Source organism: Zootoca vivipara, chromosome 14 (genome assembly GCF_963506605.1).
Source record: "Zootoca vivipara chromosome 14, rZooViv1.1, whole genome shotgun sequence".
Taxonomy (NCBI): domain Eukaryota; kingdom Metazoa; phylum Chordata; class Lepidosauria; order Squamata; family Lacertidae; genus Zootoca; species Zootoca vivipara.
In genome coordinates this window covers 40,871,607-40,886,399 of record NC_083289.1, presented here as the reverse complement: position 1 = coordinate 40,886,399, position 14,793 = coordinate 40,871,607, and the positions used below count along the sequence as shown (strand labels likewise).

At 45.3% G+C, this 14,793-nt stretch overlaps 1 protein-coding gene across 5 annotated transcripts in view; it reads right to left on the bottom strand.

Annotated features, from left to right (window-relative positions):
* Nucleotides 1-1,134: 1,134 nt before the first annotated feature.
* The window catches only part of ACSM5 (acyl-CoA synthetase medium chain family member 5), a 26,829-nt gene continuing 13,170 nt past the window's right edge, over nucleotides 1,135-14,793 (bottom strand). For all 5 annotated transcript variants that reach the window (XM_060282356.1, XM_060282357.1, XM_035131273.2 and 2 more), the window contains 10 exons: nucleotides 14,372-14,515; nucleotides 12,667-12,823; nucleotides 11,152-11,231; nucleotides 9,162-9,285; nucleotides 8,738-8,818; nucleotides 7,860-7,961; nucleotides 6,292-6,419; nucleotides 6,116-6,215; nucleotides 5,316-5,435; nucleotides 1,135-3,109 (listed from right to left, as the gene is read on the bottom strand). In XM_060282356.1, coding sequence (XP_060138339.1) covers nucleotides 3,023-3,109; nucleotides 5,316-5,435; nucleotides 6,116-6,215; nucleotides 6,292-6,419; nucleotides 7,860-7,961; nucleotides 8,738-8,818; nucleotides 9,162-9,285; nucleotides 11,152-11,231; nucleotides 12,667-12,823; nucleotides 14,372-14,515 — 1,123 coding nt within the window. In that variant the 3' untranslated portion in view covers nucleotides 1,135-3,022. The remainder of the gene's footprint in view (nucleotides 3,110-5,315; nucleotides 5,436-6,115; nucleotides 6,216-6,291; nucleotides 6,420-7,859; nucleotides 7,962-8,737; nucleotides 8,819-9,161; nucleotides 9,286-11,151; nucleotides 11,232-12,666; nucleotides 12,824-14,371; nucleotides 14,516-14,793) is intronic.

Below are 14,793 nucleotides of genomic sequence, written 5' to 3'. Positions count from 1 at the left end.
TGTATAGTTGTAAACCAAGGTACCACTGTACTATGTACAAACTATTATTTTCATTTCTGGATGGCTAGATGTTTTCACTGCAAACCTAAATGCCTGCTCTGAATTTTCAGCCGTTTGAAATTTAGGAATATCCAAATCACGAGTATTTGTGGTCTGATTAGCTTAACATTTGAAGTGAGTCTGAAAATCCTTCTGAAACCACAGCAGTGATTGATTAGTTATTCTGCCTTCCATACAACAAGGACCCAATGAGTACAGAGATATTAGGAAAAGGTAAAATGGATGAGGAGGAGGATTTGCCTGCTTTTTGTTACCAGAAAATAGGGAAATTAGGGGGGGGGGACTTTTACATTAAGAGACTGACAGTCCCCCAAGTTTGTTATGGGTCAGAGAAGAATGAGCTAAGGCAGAATCCAGTGAAAGCAAGGCAGATTTTTGTTATTCTATTGCAGGCATCCCCAAACTTCGGCCCTCCAGATGTTTTGGACTACAATTCCCATCATCCCTGACCACTGGTCCTGTTAGCTAGGGATCATGGGAGTTGTAGGCCAAAACAACTGGAGGGCCGCAGTTTGGGGATGCCTGTTCTATTGCAACAGAATCCACCCCCCCCAGGAGGCGAGGACCCAGAACAACAGTGTGCAAAACCTTTTAAAGACTTTAGAAACCGCCCAGCTCCTTAGCCCAAGGACCACCCCAAAAGCATCATACACGTGTCACAGAAAGAGGTGGTCTACAACATAAATCTGAGAGTGTAGCTTGTCTCATGTCTGTGAAGATATCTGATAATGTTTCCTGATTGCCCTATCTTGACCAGTCTGGGTCATCCTTTTGAAAAGGTAAATTAGGGCTGCCATAGATCTGGACAATACTGGGACTTCAAAGGCGGAATTGATGTCCGGGAAGAATATCTGAAAGGTGGTTGCGTAGGCAAGTCAATACAGAAATCATTTTTTATTTTATTTTTTGGCATTTGGGGTTCGTCTTGAAAAGCACAACAAATTTCGGAGTGTCCTAGTTTTTACCTTTTGAAATATGGCAACCCTAGGTAAATACCTTTGTTCCTGACTCCCATTCACAATTTTGTACCTACTGATACACAGAAGATGCTCCATTGGCAGTCTGCTCTGGTTTTTTTAATTAGTATTTTATTAGAAGAATTTCGTTTATAAAAAGAGTGATGAAAAAGAAAAAGAAAAAAGAAAAACATGAATGAAAATAGAAATGAAAGAAAAACACTTAATTACATTTCTGTATGCTAGTATTGGTCTAGTACAAATATCTTTATCAATAACTTAATATATTCTCTGTAAAGTCGTTCCATATATCATTATACCCATCCAAAGAAAGTCTGTGTCTATATGCAGTCTGTTCATATGTTGCTAATGTTGTAATATTGTCAAGCCATTGATTAAGGGGAATCATAACTCTGTTCCTTCAGTTCATCAATATCAATTTCTTAGCCACCATTATGGCACGTAGAATCCATTTTCACTGTTCCGTTTTCACTTTCCATAGAATAGGTATGTAGTTCAAAAGAACGTTCACCTTTGAAAATCTTAAATTCCTCTGTAACGTATTATTTATACAATGCAATACTTTCTCCCAAAACTTAGTGTGGGACATTGTTAAAAACATGTGTTTCAAAGAAGCATTGTCCATATTCCACCTCCATTTTACACCTCCTGCTTAACAGATACTTGCCAAACCGCATTTGCAGAGGTTCCATTCCAAGCAACACAAAGGAGGGGAAATATATGAATGACTTGGGGATGGGATAGAGATTAGTTCAGTTCATATTTTAATACAAACCTACCACATTTGCACTTCCCGAACCAATACATGGGGGGGGGGGGAATGCAGCTCTCCTTTAAAACCCACATTTTACTGAATTTTGCAATGAAGTTTTCCAACCAAAGAATTTGTACATAGATGCACCAAGAAGTGCACACATGAAAATAATATTCAAAGATTTGATATATTAAGGGAAATTGATTGCCAAAATCTTTAAATTCGGTAACATTGCATACAAAAATGCATCTATTAGCAGAAATGCCGGCAGGAATGCCAATGAATTTTTCCGCAGACTTAAAAAACAATAGACAATCTAATCTAGAACCCGATTTAAGATTGGAAAAACAAGAAACCAGAATCAACAAATTTGCCCATCCCTAGAATGAGCTGAAGAACTGCAAGCTGCAGCAAACTACACATCCATTGCATTCTACACAGCAGGGTCTCTCCAGATGTTGCTGGACTACAACTCCCATCCTCTCTGACCATTAGCCATGCTGTCTTGTGATGGATGGGAGACTGAATCCACCAACTTCATTTGAAGGGCCACAGGCTCTCGATCTAATTTGGAAATAATAATAAAAATGTAACAGTGGAGAATTCCTGATGTATTGCAGTTTCACTTTGGCAACAAAGGCTGCATTATCACTGCAATTAATTCCATTCGCCCGATGTTCCCCTAGCTGTTATTTTGCCCATTATATTTGAGCTTCCACATGATGTAGAAAGGCAGTTCTGGAAAACTAAAGGAATGGAATGTAGTGGAAGTTTCATGCCCATTTCCGTGTTATTTAGGTCTAGAAAAAAAATCAATTTGCAGCCCCATCAACCTGGAAAATAACGGGAGTTTCGCATGGCAATTTGCCCATTTTTTTTCATGGGTCCATGCTGTGAAGTGTTGTGAAGTGGCACTCCCTGCCCATCTTAAGGCTCGTGCCTTTTCAAAACAGTTGGCCTGCTGAGAAAGCATGCCGGTATTTTGGCATAGAAAGTCATGCCAAAAAGGTAAAGCCAAGAAGAATGGGTAGAACGTCGAGATATTCATATGAAGAGAAGCAAACTTAGGAGAAAGTATAGTTATTGTTGCTGGACGACATGAATCTCTTTGCTTGAGATATCATAACTTAGCAATAGATTAGGGTATGAAGGCAAGATGGGGAAACTCTCCATCGTCAGAGCAAACAGCTGATTGCAGGACGATTCTGCATATGCAAATATCCTTCCAAAGCTAGACATTCCCCCACTCTCTTTTCCGTAAAACGTTCCTTCGCATTTTCCCTGCAGCCGTCTTTGGCAGCTCTTGGACAAACTCGACCTAGCAAAGTAAAAGACATTGACATCATTTATCGCAGTCACATTACCATGGCTCACAAGTGTTTAGTGCTTTTCATGTGAGTGGAAGTGTCAAGTTAATGGCAACAACAAATCCCCCCTGAAAACGTCCCCAGTCTATGATCATTGTTATTATTCATTAGACTTGCTCGTTACTTGAAGGCCTCCAAGCAACTTAACAGGATACAAAAATTAATATAAATATATTACACCTTAAAAAGCTAACAAAACAACTCTCGTAACAGCTGGAGGAAGCTTTGGTAGCACACTGGGAAGAAAAGGACAGCATCACAGCCTATCCCAAGGCCTGGCTGGAAAAAGGAAAGGCTTGGCCTGATGCTGAAAATATGTCAATAAAGGCACCAGACCTTACCTGCCAAGTCTCCCGTTTTTCGCGGGAATCCCCCGTTTTTAAAGCCATTTCCCCGCTGTTGTCCCGAATGGCAAAATATCCCGTAATTCCCCCGGATTTTAAAAAATCGGGCAGAGTGGCACCGGAAGTCGCTTCTACGCATGTCTGGACATGCGTATAAGCGACTTCTGGTGCTGCGCCGCTGCTGATCCCGGATTTTTCAGTCCAGGAGTTGGAGGGTATGCACCAGATGTACATTGCTGGAGGCAACATTCCACAGATGAATAGCCACAACTGACAAGGCCCTTTCCTTTGCCACTACCCTCCAAGCCTTCTGCAGATGTAAGACCTGGAGAAGGGTCTCTGAAGATCTAAGGCAGGCACCCCCAAACTTCGGCCCTCCAGATGTTTTGGACTACAATTCCCATCTTCCCTGACCATTGGTCCTGTTACCTAGGGATCATGGGAGTTGTAGGCCAAAACATCTGGAGGGCCGCAGTTTGGGGGTGCCTGATCTAAGGGCCCTAGTGGATCAGACATGGAAAGCCAATGCAGTCCAGACTCTTCTTTCTCACGATGGCCAACCAGGTGCCTCTGGGAAGCCTACAAGCAGAACATGAGTGCAATCGCTCCCTTCCCTTGCAGCTAGTAAGTTAGATGCTTGCTGCTATTGAAGCACAAGGAAGGAGTATCCCGCCACCATGACTAGTAACCATGGACAGGGCTGGGCAATATCTGGTTTTCAACATCACGATATATCATCAGCTAAACATTGTGCTATGCTGATATATCATGATGTCTGAAATAAGGAGGGAGCTATGCAGAGGCATTGGCTGGTTTCATGGTTTTCAACGCATTGTGATTTTTGCTGGAACCTGCTTTTGTGATATGCAGGACTCAGGGGAGAGCTGAGCCAGCAGAGTTAACAGGGGCTGCAAGATAGATAGATGGACTGTTGGTCTCACTTGGGGTAAGGCAGCTTCCTCTCTCCCTACACAAGATGATGATGATGATTAATAATAATAATATTTATACCCTGCCCATCTGGCTGGGTTTCCCCAGCCACTCTGGGCGGCTCCCAACAGAATATTAAAAACACAATAAAACATCAAACACTAAAACACTTCCCTAAGCAGGGTTGCCTTCAGATGTGTTGCCTTCAGATGTCTTCTAAAAGTCAGATAGTTGCTTATTTCTTTGACATTTGATAGGAAGGGATTGCACAGAACAAGCGCCACTACCGAGAAGGCCCTCTGCCTGGTTCCCTGCAACCTCACTTCTTGCAATGAGGGAACCGCCAGAAGGCCCTCGAAGCTGGACCTCAGTGTCCGGGCTGAACGATGGGGGTGGAGACACTCCTTCAGTTATATTGGGCCGAGGCCGTTTAGTGCTTTAAAGGTCAGCACCAACACTTTGAATTGTGCTTGGAAACGTACTGGGAGGCAATGTAGGTCTTTCAGGACTGGTGTTATACGGTATCGGTGGCCACTCCCGGTCACCAATCTAGCTGCCGCATTCTGGATTAGTTGTAGTTTCTGGGTCACCTTCAAAGGATAGTCCCACGTAGAGCGAATTGCAGTAGTCCATGTGGGAGATAACCAGAGCATGCACCACACTAGAGCATGCACTTAACACAGACCAGTGAAATCACTGGTGTCTTCCTGTACCTAGGGCCATGAGCAGGGAAAAGTCTCCCAGGTCAGCACCAAACCACTACCACTAGGGCGCATATCACATCTGTCCAACAGGAAAGTGAGACATAAGTTCTTAATTCCCCAAAGTTTGACCTCTCAACCCATTCTGTCATTTCCTGGTTAGGTCCTGGGAAGATACTTGCCTTTCTAGGATACTTGTAAGGAGCAGTCACCTTTTTCACATGATCCTGGAGCTCCTTGATTAATTCTTCTGGGTCATGTGATAAAAAGGCAGGTGACAAGACGACAAAAGCTTTCACCACCTATAGAATGCCAATTGTATGTGCTTTAATGGCTCAGAGAGAAAAAGTAGGTTTCAGTGTGATTAAGTGCTTGCTGTAGCAAAAGACACTCCTTTCTATTCCCCCTTCCCCTCGTCCCCTTACAGACAGACAGCATTTCACATCCACTAAGCATGCTCTATTCTCTATTCCCCACTTAGGAAATTCCCCTCTAAATATTGTAAATTTGGGGGTTCCCCTGAGCCTGCTGTTGCCCCAACTCTTGAGCACGGATGGTGCCATTTAATCTACAGAAGGATTCTCACTTGGAGTACTAAAGGCCAAGATAGATTCATAAATTCATTTTGTGTTGGCCATAGCCAGAGCATAGCAAATATAACTGTTTGGAGGTAAGGGAAGAGCAGGATTTAGGGATTCATAGAGGTTGGCAGCATCTCTAGGGACCATTGTGATCCTGGTAAGAACATGCATTGGGCTGTGTCTCCCCCCCCCAACTTTTCATTTGTACCCAGCTGAGCTAAGGTGCGTTTGCTCACTGAGAACATTTCATCGTTCCTCAACTCGGAAGCATCCCTGAAATGCAGCTCTGCCAGTGCCGCTGTCATTTTTCAAGATTTAGTACGCTTTCTCCGAGCAAGCAAACTGCATGCGACTGAGTATCGTGTGTTGCAGAATGTGTTGGCTGCCTGAATCTCCATTACCTCTCCTCTCACGGGATCCGGGCTGCTGACCACAGCTGATTCCACCACAGCCGGGTGCTCTATCAAGGCGCTCTCCACTTCAAACGGGCCGATACGGTACCTAAGAGAGAGAAGGAGGTCACTCCCGTGCCTTTTGTTGCAGAGCAAATGAAAAAGCCAACTGAACACAAACCTACCCGGCAGAATTAATCAAATCATCTGATCTTCCGACAAACCAGAAATAACCTTCTTCATCTTTAATCGCTCTGTCTCCAGTGATATAAAAATCGCCACGTTCACTAGCTGCTGTTTTCTCAGGGTTATCCTGGCAACAACAACCGGACAACATTTCAACCAATGCCTGCTGATCTGTCCCTTTTTAGTAATGGTGCCTCAAGATAAAATAGCAAGACTCTTGGGTTGATGACTGTGCCAGCTCCAGTTCTTGGAGGGTCCTTGGACCAGATGTTGTCACTTCCTCTGCTCTATCTGAGTGGGTCCTACCTCCTCTCTGTTGCCTCTATTTTCTCATACTCTCCACCGGACCCTAAACCAAACCTCCATGCAAAGGGAGAGTGAATGGTTTGAAAAGTGGCTTAGACAAATTCATGGATGATGAAGTTATGAATGGATTCTAGCCATGATAGCTATTTTCTATCTCCACCATCGGAGACGGTATGACTGTGAATTCCAGTTGTTGGGATTCACAAATGGGGAAAGGGCTGTTGCACCGAGGTCCTGCAAAGCCATTTCCTCTAATATAACACAGCTAGATATTTCCACTAACGTATGTGTTTTATGCAGTTTACCCTGGTATATGCCCTTTTTGGGGTACACATTCCACGACAATGCAAAATTCAGAGAAGTGCAAATTCCCAAAGATGGCTGGCTTTCAGTTTGGGTATTGTTTTGGGAAGTGCAAATGAAGAAGGTTCATCTTTACATGTGAATGGGATCAAATCCCTTCCCCCATCCCTTACCACAACCAAACCCTGTTACAAATGCAAACCCAGAGCAAGTGAAGCTGTTGGTGAACATTTTCACCAGACCTGCCGAGGAACACCAAATTGAGTTGTTGTTGTTATTATTTATTAGAAAACACTACACAAAAATGAACATAAAAACCCAAAATACCTCTCTCCCGCCAGAACAGAGAAGTACAACTCATTCATTAGAGCAGGGCCACAGGGGCGTACCCAGGATCAAAACTGGGGGGGGGGGAGAGGGGAAGAGAGAGAAGGAAGGAAGGGGTGAGAGAGAGAGAAAAAAAAAGGAAGAAAGAGAGGGAAAGGAAGGATGGAAGGAAGGAAGGACGGAGCCCCCATCTGCCCCCCCAGCTCAGGATGCTCCTCCCCCTTCCCACATTCTTGTTGCTGGCTGCAGCCGCGGAGGAAACAGCCCGATTTCCATAACCCGCAGCAACTTTTCCCCTTCAGTTTTCGGAGGGAAAAAGTGTGGGTTATAGTCCGTAAAATACGGCAAAAAATTTTTGCTTCTGGGGGGGGGCAGCTGCCCCCCTGCCCTGCTAGGTACGCCCATGCAGGGGCAGGCCACATGATGCCTTTCAGATGTTGCTAAATTACAGCTCACATCTGGCCAGGCTGGTTGAGGCTGATGAGAGTCAAAGACCTACAATATCTGGAGGGTACAGCTTTGCCTACCCCTGGCTTAAAAAGTTACACAGGAATGTGTAGCAAGAGTCTTACGTGTCGATTTCCTTCTCCTTCCTTAGTTTGCCCACGTCATCACCTCAAATAATACTTACTAAGTACCCTGGGAAAGGACAAAATGGTTGCTTGGGTTTGATCCTGATCGCAATGTACCCTTCTTGTCCTGGAGGTTGAACATTGCCTTCATCATCTACAATCTGTAAAAACAAAACAAAAAACAGAAGGAAGCTTCCCAAAATGCACATGTTATTTCAATCAATTGGCCTTGATTTAAAACTCATATGCATATCCTTGGTTCTCTGTGGCACCCATTAGGTTCTATGGAACAAAGAAAAATAGATAAAGCTTCTTCTCAGGGTTCTGTTACACTCCAAGAAATGGAAAAGAGTAGGAATATGTAGATGGAGAACTGAACTATGCAAGCGAGGATTGACTTAGTAATCAATGGTTCCCATTAAGCTCTATGGTGTGGGTGTGTGGGTATGTGTAGAGCATGCATAGTGTGTGGGTGTTTGTTCTCAGAGTTCTAGTACATGATATTCTATTGAGAAATGGAAAACATTTGAGAATATTTAGATCAGGCACCCCCAAACTCTGCCCTCCAGATGTTTTGGGACTACAGCTCCCATCATCCATAGCTAACAGGACCAGTGGTCAGGGATAATGGGAATTGTAGTCCCCAAACATCTGTTTGGGGATGCCTGATTTAGATAAAGAAAGAGGGGGCTAATAAATTCTCATGGATTCCCATTCAATTCTTTGGAACAAGGAAAATGGACTGCTCAGCTGGGACACAGCTGAGAAAAGAGCAAATTACTTGCATACACAGGACTTCCCCGCCCATGATAATAATGGGGATTTCCCTGGTGACAGATAAATTATAGGGAATTAAAGTTCAAGGATAAAGAATACTTTGTTTTCTTCCAGCCTTTCGATGGACACCATTCTGGTAAATATAAGTTTGTCTTTGTACCTGGACATCATATGGTGGAGAAGCCTTTCCTAGTGAGCCTGGTTTGATTTTCATTCCCTTTATATTGGAACATATTGTTACCTGTAAGAAAGAGAGAAAGAGAGAGCACAATGCAATTAATTGAAAATTGGGGTGGTTTTGGAGAGGGAGGAGATTGTTTTCATTGTGGCATGAGAGGACAGCATACTAATCTAAGACAAGCAAGGTTGGGTCAAGGAGCAAAGTGGATAGAGAGCTACATGTAGAAACTAGCGCCCAGGACAAAAGAAAGATTTACATTCCTTGCTCCGCCCACTTTTGTCCCTAGCCCCGCCCACCACTGGAATTTGCCCCCCAGAAGATTGGATGGAATGGAATGCAGCCCTTGGGCTAAAAAAGATCAATCAAAAGACCCACCACCATGCACTAACAAAGACAGACATACTGTTTCTGTTTGTCCATAGCCTTCATAGATATCCAGCCCCGTCTGAGCCTTCCACTGCTCCATCACTTTTGGGATGAGTGGTTCCCCTCCTGTCACACAGTGCTTCAGGCTCATGAATTTGCAGCTTGAGAGGAAATGGCAACCATCAGTAGCAATCCTATAGATCAGGGGTGAGGGAGCTTTGGCCCTCCAGATGTTGCTGAGCTACAACTGCCGTCACCTCTGATCACGGGCTCTGCTTGCTGGGTCCTATGCCCCCACCAGATGAATCCTCTACCAAGGAGCATCCGGAGCCCCAGAAACTCAGGAATAGCCCAGAACAATATCCATGGAAGAGTTGGGACCCTTGGGGGAGGCTGGCACGGTCCCCTCCCTGCAGAAAGGGAGCTTAGTCTGGGATGCAGAGGCAGAACAACACCTGTGAAGGCCTAGGGGTGATGGTACCTCAAGAGGCAGGCCGAGACCCTCGCAGTCACGAGAAATGCTCGGTTGCAGAAGGCTCCTCATGAGTAAAGGGCTATTTATTCATGGACCCTCCTCCTGAGTAGGACTCTCTGCAGAATCTCAAAGAGGCTGGAGCAGGGGCCAGGGTGGGGTTATGGCATCTCTGGCTTAACGCCTCAATGTCTTGCTACCACCGCTTTGTGTTGTACACAGAGCTAGCTGTTTTCTTCATGTATTTATGGTTTACATTTATATGCATTTCAATAGTAGTTTAACAGTAAATCAAACATTTCAAAACTTGACTTCCTTCCTCCTCTTTCTGCGGTTCGTTAAAAGTTTTTATCATCATTCCCTGCATATTCTAAATTATATCAAATCATTCTTTTATTTATCTATTTTCATATATCTATAATTTAAAAACTGCAGGTTATTACAATAGTCCTGCCAATGTTTTTAGAGCTAGCTGTTTTCTTTGACCTTGCCCTTTGATCTGTTCTTTGTCTGAGCTGCTGGTGAGCTGAACCTTGGGCTCCCTTCTTGTCTGAGTTCTTGTCTGAATCTCTGCTGCCCTAGACTGGAGCTCAGATGGACCCTTGCCTGAGCGCCTCCTGGAATCACTGTTTGCCTGGAATTGGACCCTGGGCTGGCGTTGGGTGTTCCTGCTGCCCGTACCCACAACAGCCTTGGTTATCTGGAAAGTCTCCTGCAACCTGGGACTCACCTAGAGCAGGACACTGGGGCCGATGCCAGTTGTGTTCCTGAAACATCTAGAGGGCTGAAGGTTCCCCACTCCTGCTAGAGAAGTACCAGCTAGAGCCAGCTGGATTTGTGCTGGTGTTTTCTTTTCACCTAATCCCTTGAATTGGATTAGACTGTGTTTCATAAACCACTTTGCAGTGGTATCATGCTTAACTCGATTAAGCAAATGGATTCTGCAGGGAACAGTATGCAATTTCTCTAGTCATGCAATTATTCAAATGATAGACTAGGTTAAGCATCTGTTTTCGTAGCATTTGCCATGGTGTACAGGCCAGGCTCCACCCCCAAGAACCCCCAAGCCTCAAACTACGGGCAATGACTCAAGAGTGTCTCTTTCTCCCATAATGCCATAGGGTGGAAATGAATTACAATCTTTCCTTACCTGCCCACACAGGTATTCTACAGTGTGAATAAGGTAAAAACACATACCCTTCAAATGTTCCGGTTTCCCCGGAATATCATGGAATTACAGAAGCCACCCCATCTTGCTGAGCTAACTAGTATGCTGAGCTCAGCAAGGAGGATGAGCCAGCGGTTGCATTGGTGCTGTGCTCTCGCATGAGTCAGTTGGCTCCTGCAAGAGCACGGCACTGAAATATGCTCATGTGCTAGCAAAATTTTAACAACCCATCTCCATCAAACAAGGACAGTGATCTACTCGGAACTAGGGCTGTCTGTGGTAAATGTGAGCAGCTGGAGCAAATGACAAGAAACGTTTGCTACCCATCCAATTCTCATGACAGTTCTACTCTTGCGTTCACCTTTCCAATTACACATTATAAAGTACCTGGTGAGATCGTGCTGAACCAACATCCGGTATGCAGTAGGAGCTGTGCAGAAAGTCGTGATTGGGTATCGGTTGAGAGTCTGAATGGAGGCAATGGAAGTACAGCCATTATTGCAACCTCAAATTCTGGTTTTGCAGCATAGGGTGAGATCCAACGTTAGGAGGCTAGCTTTTTGGTGGGACGTTAGAAGGAACTTTCGAAAGAAACTCTCTTTAGAAACATCAGAAAAATGGGTATGCAGTGTAACAATGTACACAAAACTGATTGCCCATCTCCTTAGCCTCTCCCTGCTGCCAGGTGGACCCTCTTTTGACAGCCCCAGATCACTCTGGGTGGACTTGATCTGATCTGGGGTGATCCCATGCTGCCTCAACCTGATCCAGCTGAATGTTGGGTCTACCAGAATCAGAAAGATAGAGTTTGGGACCCAGTGCACAGCTCTAGATTCTAGGCCACACCCCTTTCCAAGCCACAACCCTCACTGGTCCTGCTTTACACCTCTAGATTCTGCACACTCTCACACCCCTCTCTATCCTCCGCCCAGGGAATCAAGAGGCTTTATCAGAGTTGAAGGACACATTCTAGCTGGGCAAAAGTGGTCAAGGAGGGTGCAAAGCAGGACCAGTGAGGGTTGTGGCTTGGAAAGGGGTGTGGCCTAGGGGGAGTCTGGTAAGCCTTCTTTAGAAGCATAGAGGGCTTTATTTGGGCCCCAACCTTGAGGTTCCTCATTCCTGGTCCACAGACCCTACATAGCCTGGCAGATCCTCAGGCTCAAGTCTTTTCCATATTTGCCAAAGCTTGAATCTGAAACTTTTTGCATGAAATGCTCATTCCTTACCACTGAACCCTTTCCTTGAAAGGGAACCTATGACCTGCATGCAGGGTGTTATATATGCAGGCATTGTAGACTGAAGCCAGGCTGCATGAATGCAATGCAAGCCTGGAACTCAGGATAACAAAAGACAGAGAGGATTCTAAAACCCTCCAATGACACTGTTAGCAGCTGGCAGGCTGCCAATCACTGCTGAGATAGGGCCAGTGTTGTGATTCGCTAATTGCAGCATTAAGGCGGCCTATCACAGGCAGTGGGTGTGTTTTGCCTGGGCCAGCTTAAGGTATATATCAGGGGTCGGCAAACTTTTTCAGCAGGGGGCCGGTCCACTGTCCCTCAGACCTTGTGGGGGGCCGGACTATATTTTGAAAAAAATATATGAACGAATTCCCATGCCCCACAAATAACCCAGAGATGCATTTTAAATAAAAGGACACATTCTACTCATGTAAAAACATGCTGATTCCCAGACTGTCCGCGGGCCAGATTTAGAAGACGATTGGGCCGCATCTGGGCTCCGGGCCTTAGTTTGGGGACCCCTGGTACATATACTAGGCCAAATGTCCCTGTTTGTCATTCTTGTTGTTCTTGTTCCTGGTGTTCCAATAAATCTTTTTCGAGCTGAATCTCGGTCTTGGGTTATGCCCGTACCTACCTACACTCCACAAACCTTTATTCTTACATTTATTATGACCGTGGGTTCGAATTTCAACAGGTGATGTACAAAGACGCAGGACCCATTGATCCACGGAGCAAACACGCTGCTCCAAGCTGACTTCACCCATCCTGTGTCAGATGTATTCCAGAATATATCTGAAGGAGTCAGATTCATCCAGTGCCTGTTCAGTGAGAAAGAACACATTTGTATTGGCTGTTGATAGTCAGGATCCTGGGAAGGAGTTTGCAGGATGACCCAGCAAAGATGTCACACATCTGATTTAGAGGGTACAGGGAGAGCTGGTGGAGAAGTGCAAAATCCAAATGGGCAGTGGAGTGGAGCAAAGAGAGAAAACTCCTCACCTCCAGCAACGTTTGTTCCTGTTGACAAGTAAGACTTTGGGGAGGAAGTCTAGGGCCCCACTTAGCAGAATAGAAGACCCTGGAGGGCAAGGTCAGATCTAAAACTCTCTAACCACACCATTGGCTGAGCCTGCTGTTCTGTTCTTCCCCCACCTGCCTCCACCAGCATCTTGCAAGTTATGCCAAAGTTACGTAGATTATGTAAGTTACATAACTTACATTAAGTAGCAGACAGTGAGATAATACCGGTAGTAGTAGTAGTAGTAGTAGTAGTAGTAGTAATAATAATATAATAATAATATCGGGTCCTCCCTGCAAGAGAGGGCACGTGTTGTGGTGGGACCCGGCATTCAGGCCTAGGTGTTGGGGCGGGGACAACTGGAGCAGCCACAACACCCTATTGGTGGTCCCTCTGACGGGGAGCAATTGGGCTAAGGGCATGCCAGTCAAGGAGTCATAGGGACCGCTATTGAACTGCTGCACGTGACCCTCGAGATCCTCTTTTCGGGTCACAGTGCATCGGAACACCCGCCCACCTCTCCCTATATTTAGGGCTTGCACTTGACCTTGCTATGCCATCGTGTGTCACCTGTCTTTGTGACAGGGGCATGGCAGGAATTTTCCCCATTTGGCTGATGCCACTTGGGTTTTGCCTGCCACGTAGCAAATCATCACAACTTGTAAGGTTGGCGGATAGGCTCTGGTTCTTGTTGATAGGGGTGGCAGGATTCCTAGCCATCTCTATGCATGGGTATTCCTGTAAAAGGAATCCTAGGACTCATGGTTGGTCTTCCCCGAGCGGGGTTGTGCCCTGAGCCAGAGTTCAGGGCGCATCTGGGTGGACCCGGGCCCATTCATCTGATGGCCCCCGTCCCAGGTGTTCCCCCAGGCTGACTCATGGTTGCTGCCCTGAGTCAGCACTACTGTAGGTTGCTTGATGAATCAGAGCCTATGCAACCACTCACTTGATTTGTAATCAATAAAGTTGTGGCTTAAATTCTGCCAAAAACCAAACCAAAAATTTGAGTCCCGTCTGAATTTATTTCTAGGCCAGGTTAAAGGGTCTCCACACGCAAATAATAATTTATTATTTATACCCCGCCCATCTGGCTGAGTTTCCCCAGCCACTCCCCAATCGAGTGTTAAAAACAATACAGCATTAAATATTAAAAACTTCCCTAAACAGGGCTGCCTTCAGATGTCTTTTAAAAATAGGATAGTTGCTGAGCTTCCCATCCTTCTGATCCACCTGTCTCCCTCTTATCCTGAAGCTTTCCAATCCTGTCAGGGCCCTTTGCACCCTAATCCCAAATGGCGTTGCGCTGTTTTGCTACCGCAAGAGTCGGAAAGAAGTCAACGGGTGTTACCTGCCGCTTGCTGTAAATCCAATCCCGTAACTGCAGTGGGAATGTTCCACCATTTTGGGAGACCCTGTGCTCCCGCTAGTAAAGTAGATGACCATGGGCTCGTCGCTTGTTGTCTTAACACAGTCATGGTTGGCAGGTGCTGCTCTTAAAAACAGTGACATCGCATGCGATCAATGTGAAACACTTTCTCCTTTTGCAATGGGCATGCATTTCATGAATGGAACCCCCGGCAAGCTTCCCAAATTACACCAGCTTGGCACAAATCCAATGGATTGCTGTGCAGCATCCAAGTTTATCAGCCACCAAGAAGTTTTCTGGGCATGCCCCAAAGGACCCCCCCCCAAAAAAAAATTTGTTACGAATTTAATGCGTTCTGAACACACATTTGTAAGTAAAAAAAAAAAAATGTAAGTCGAATCCCA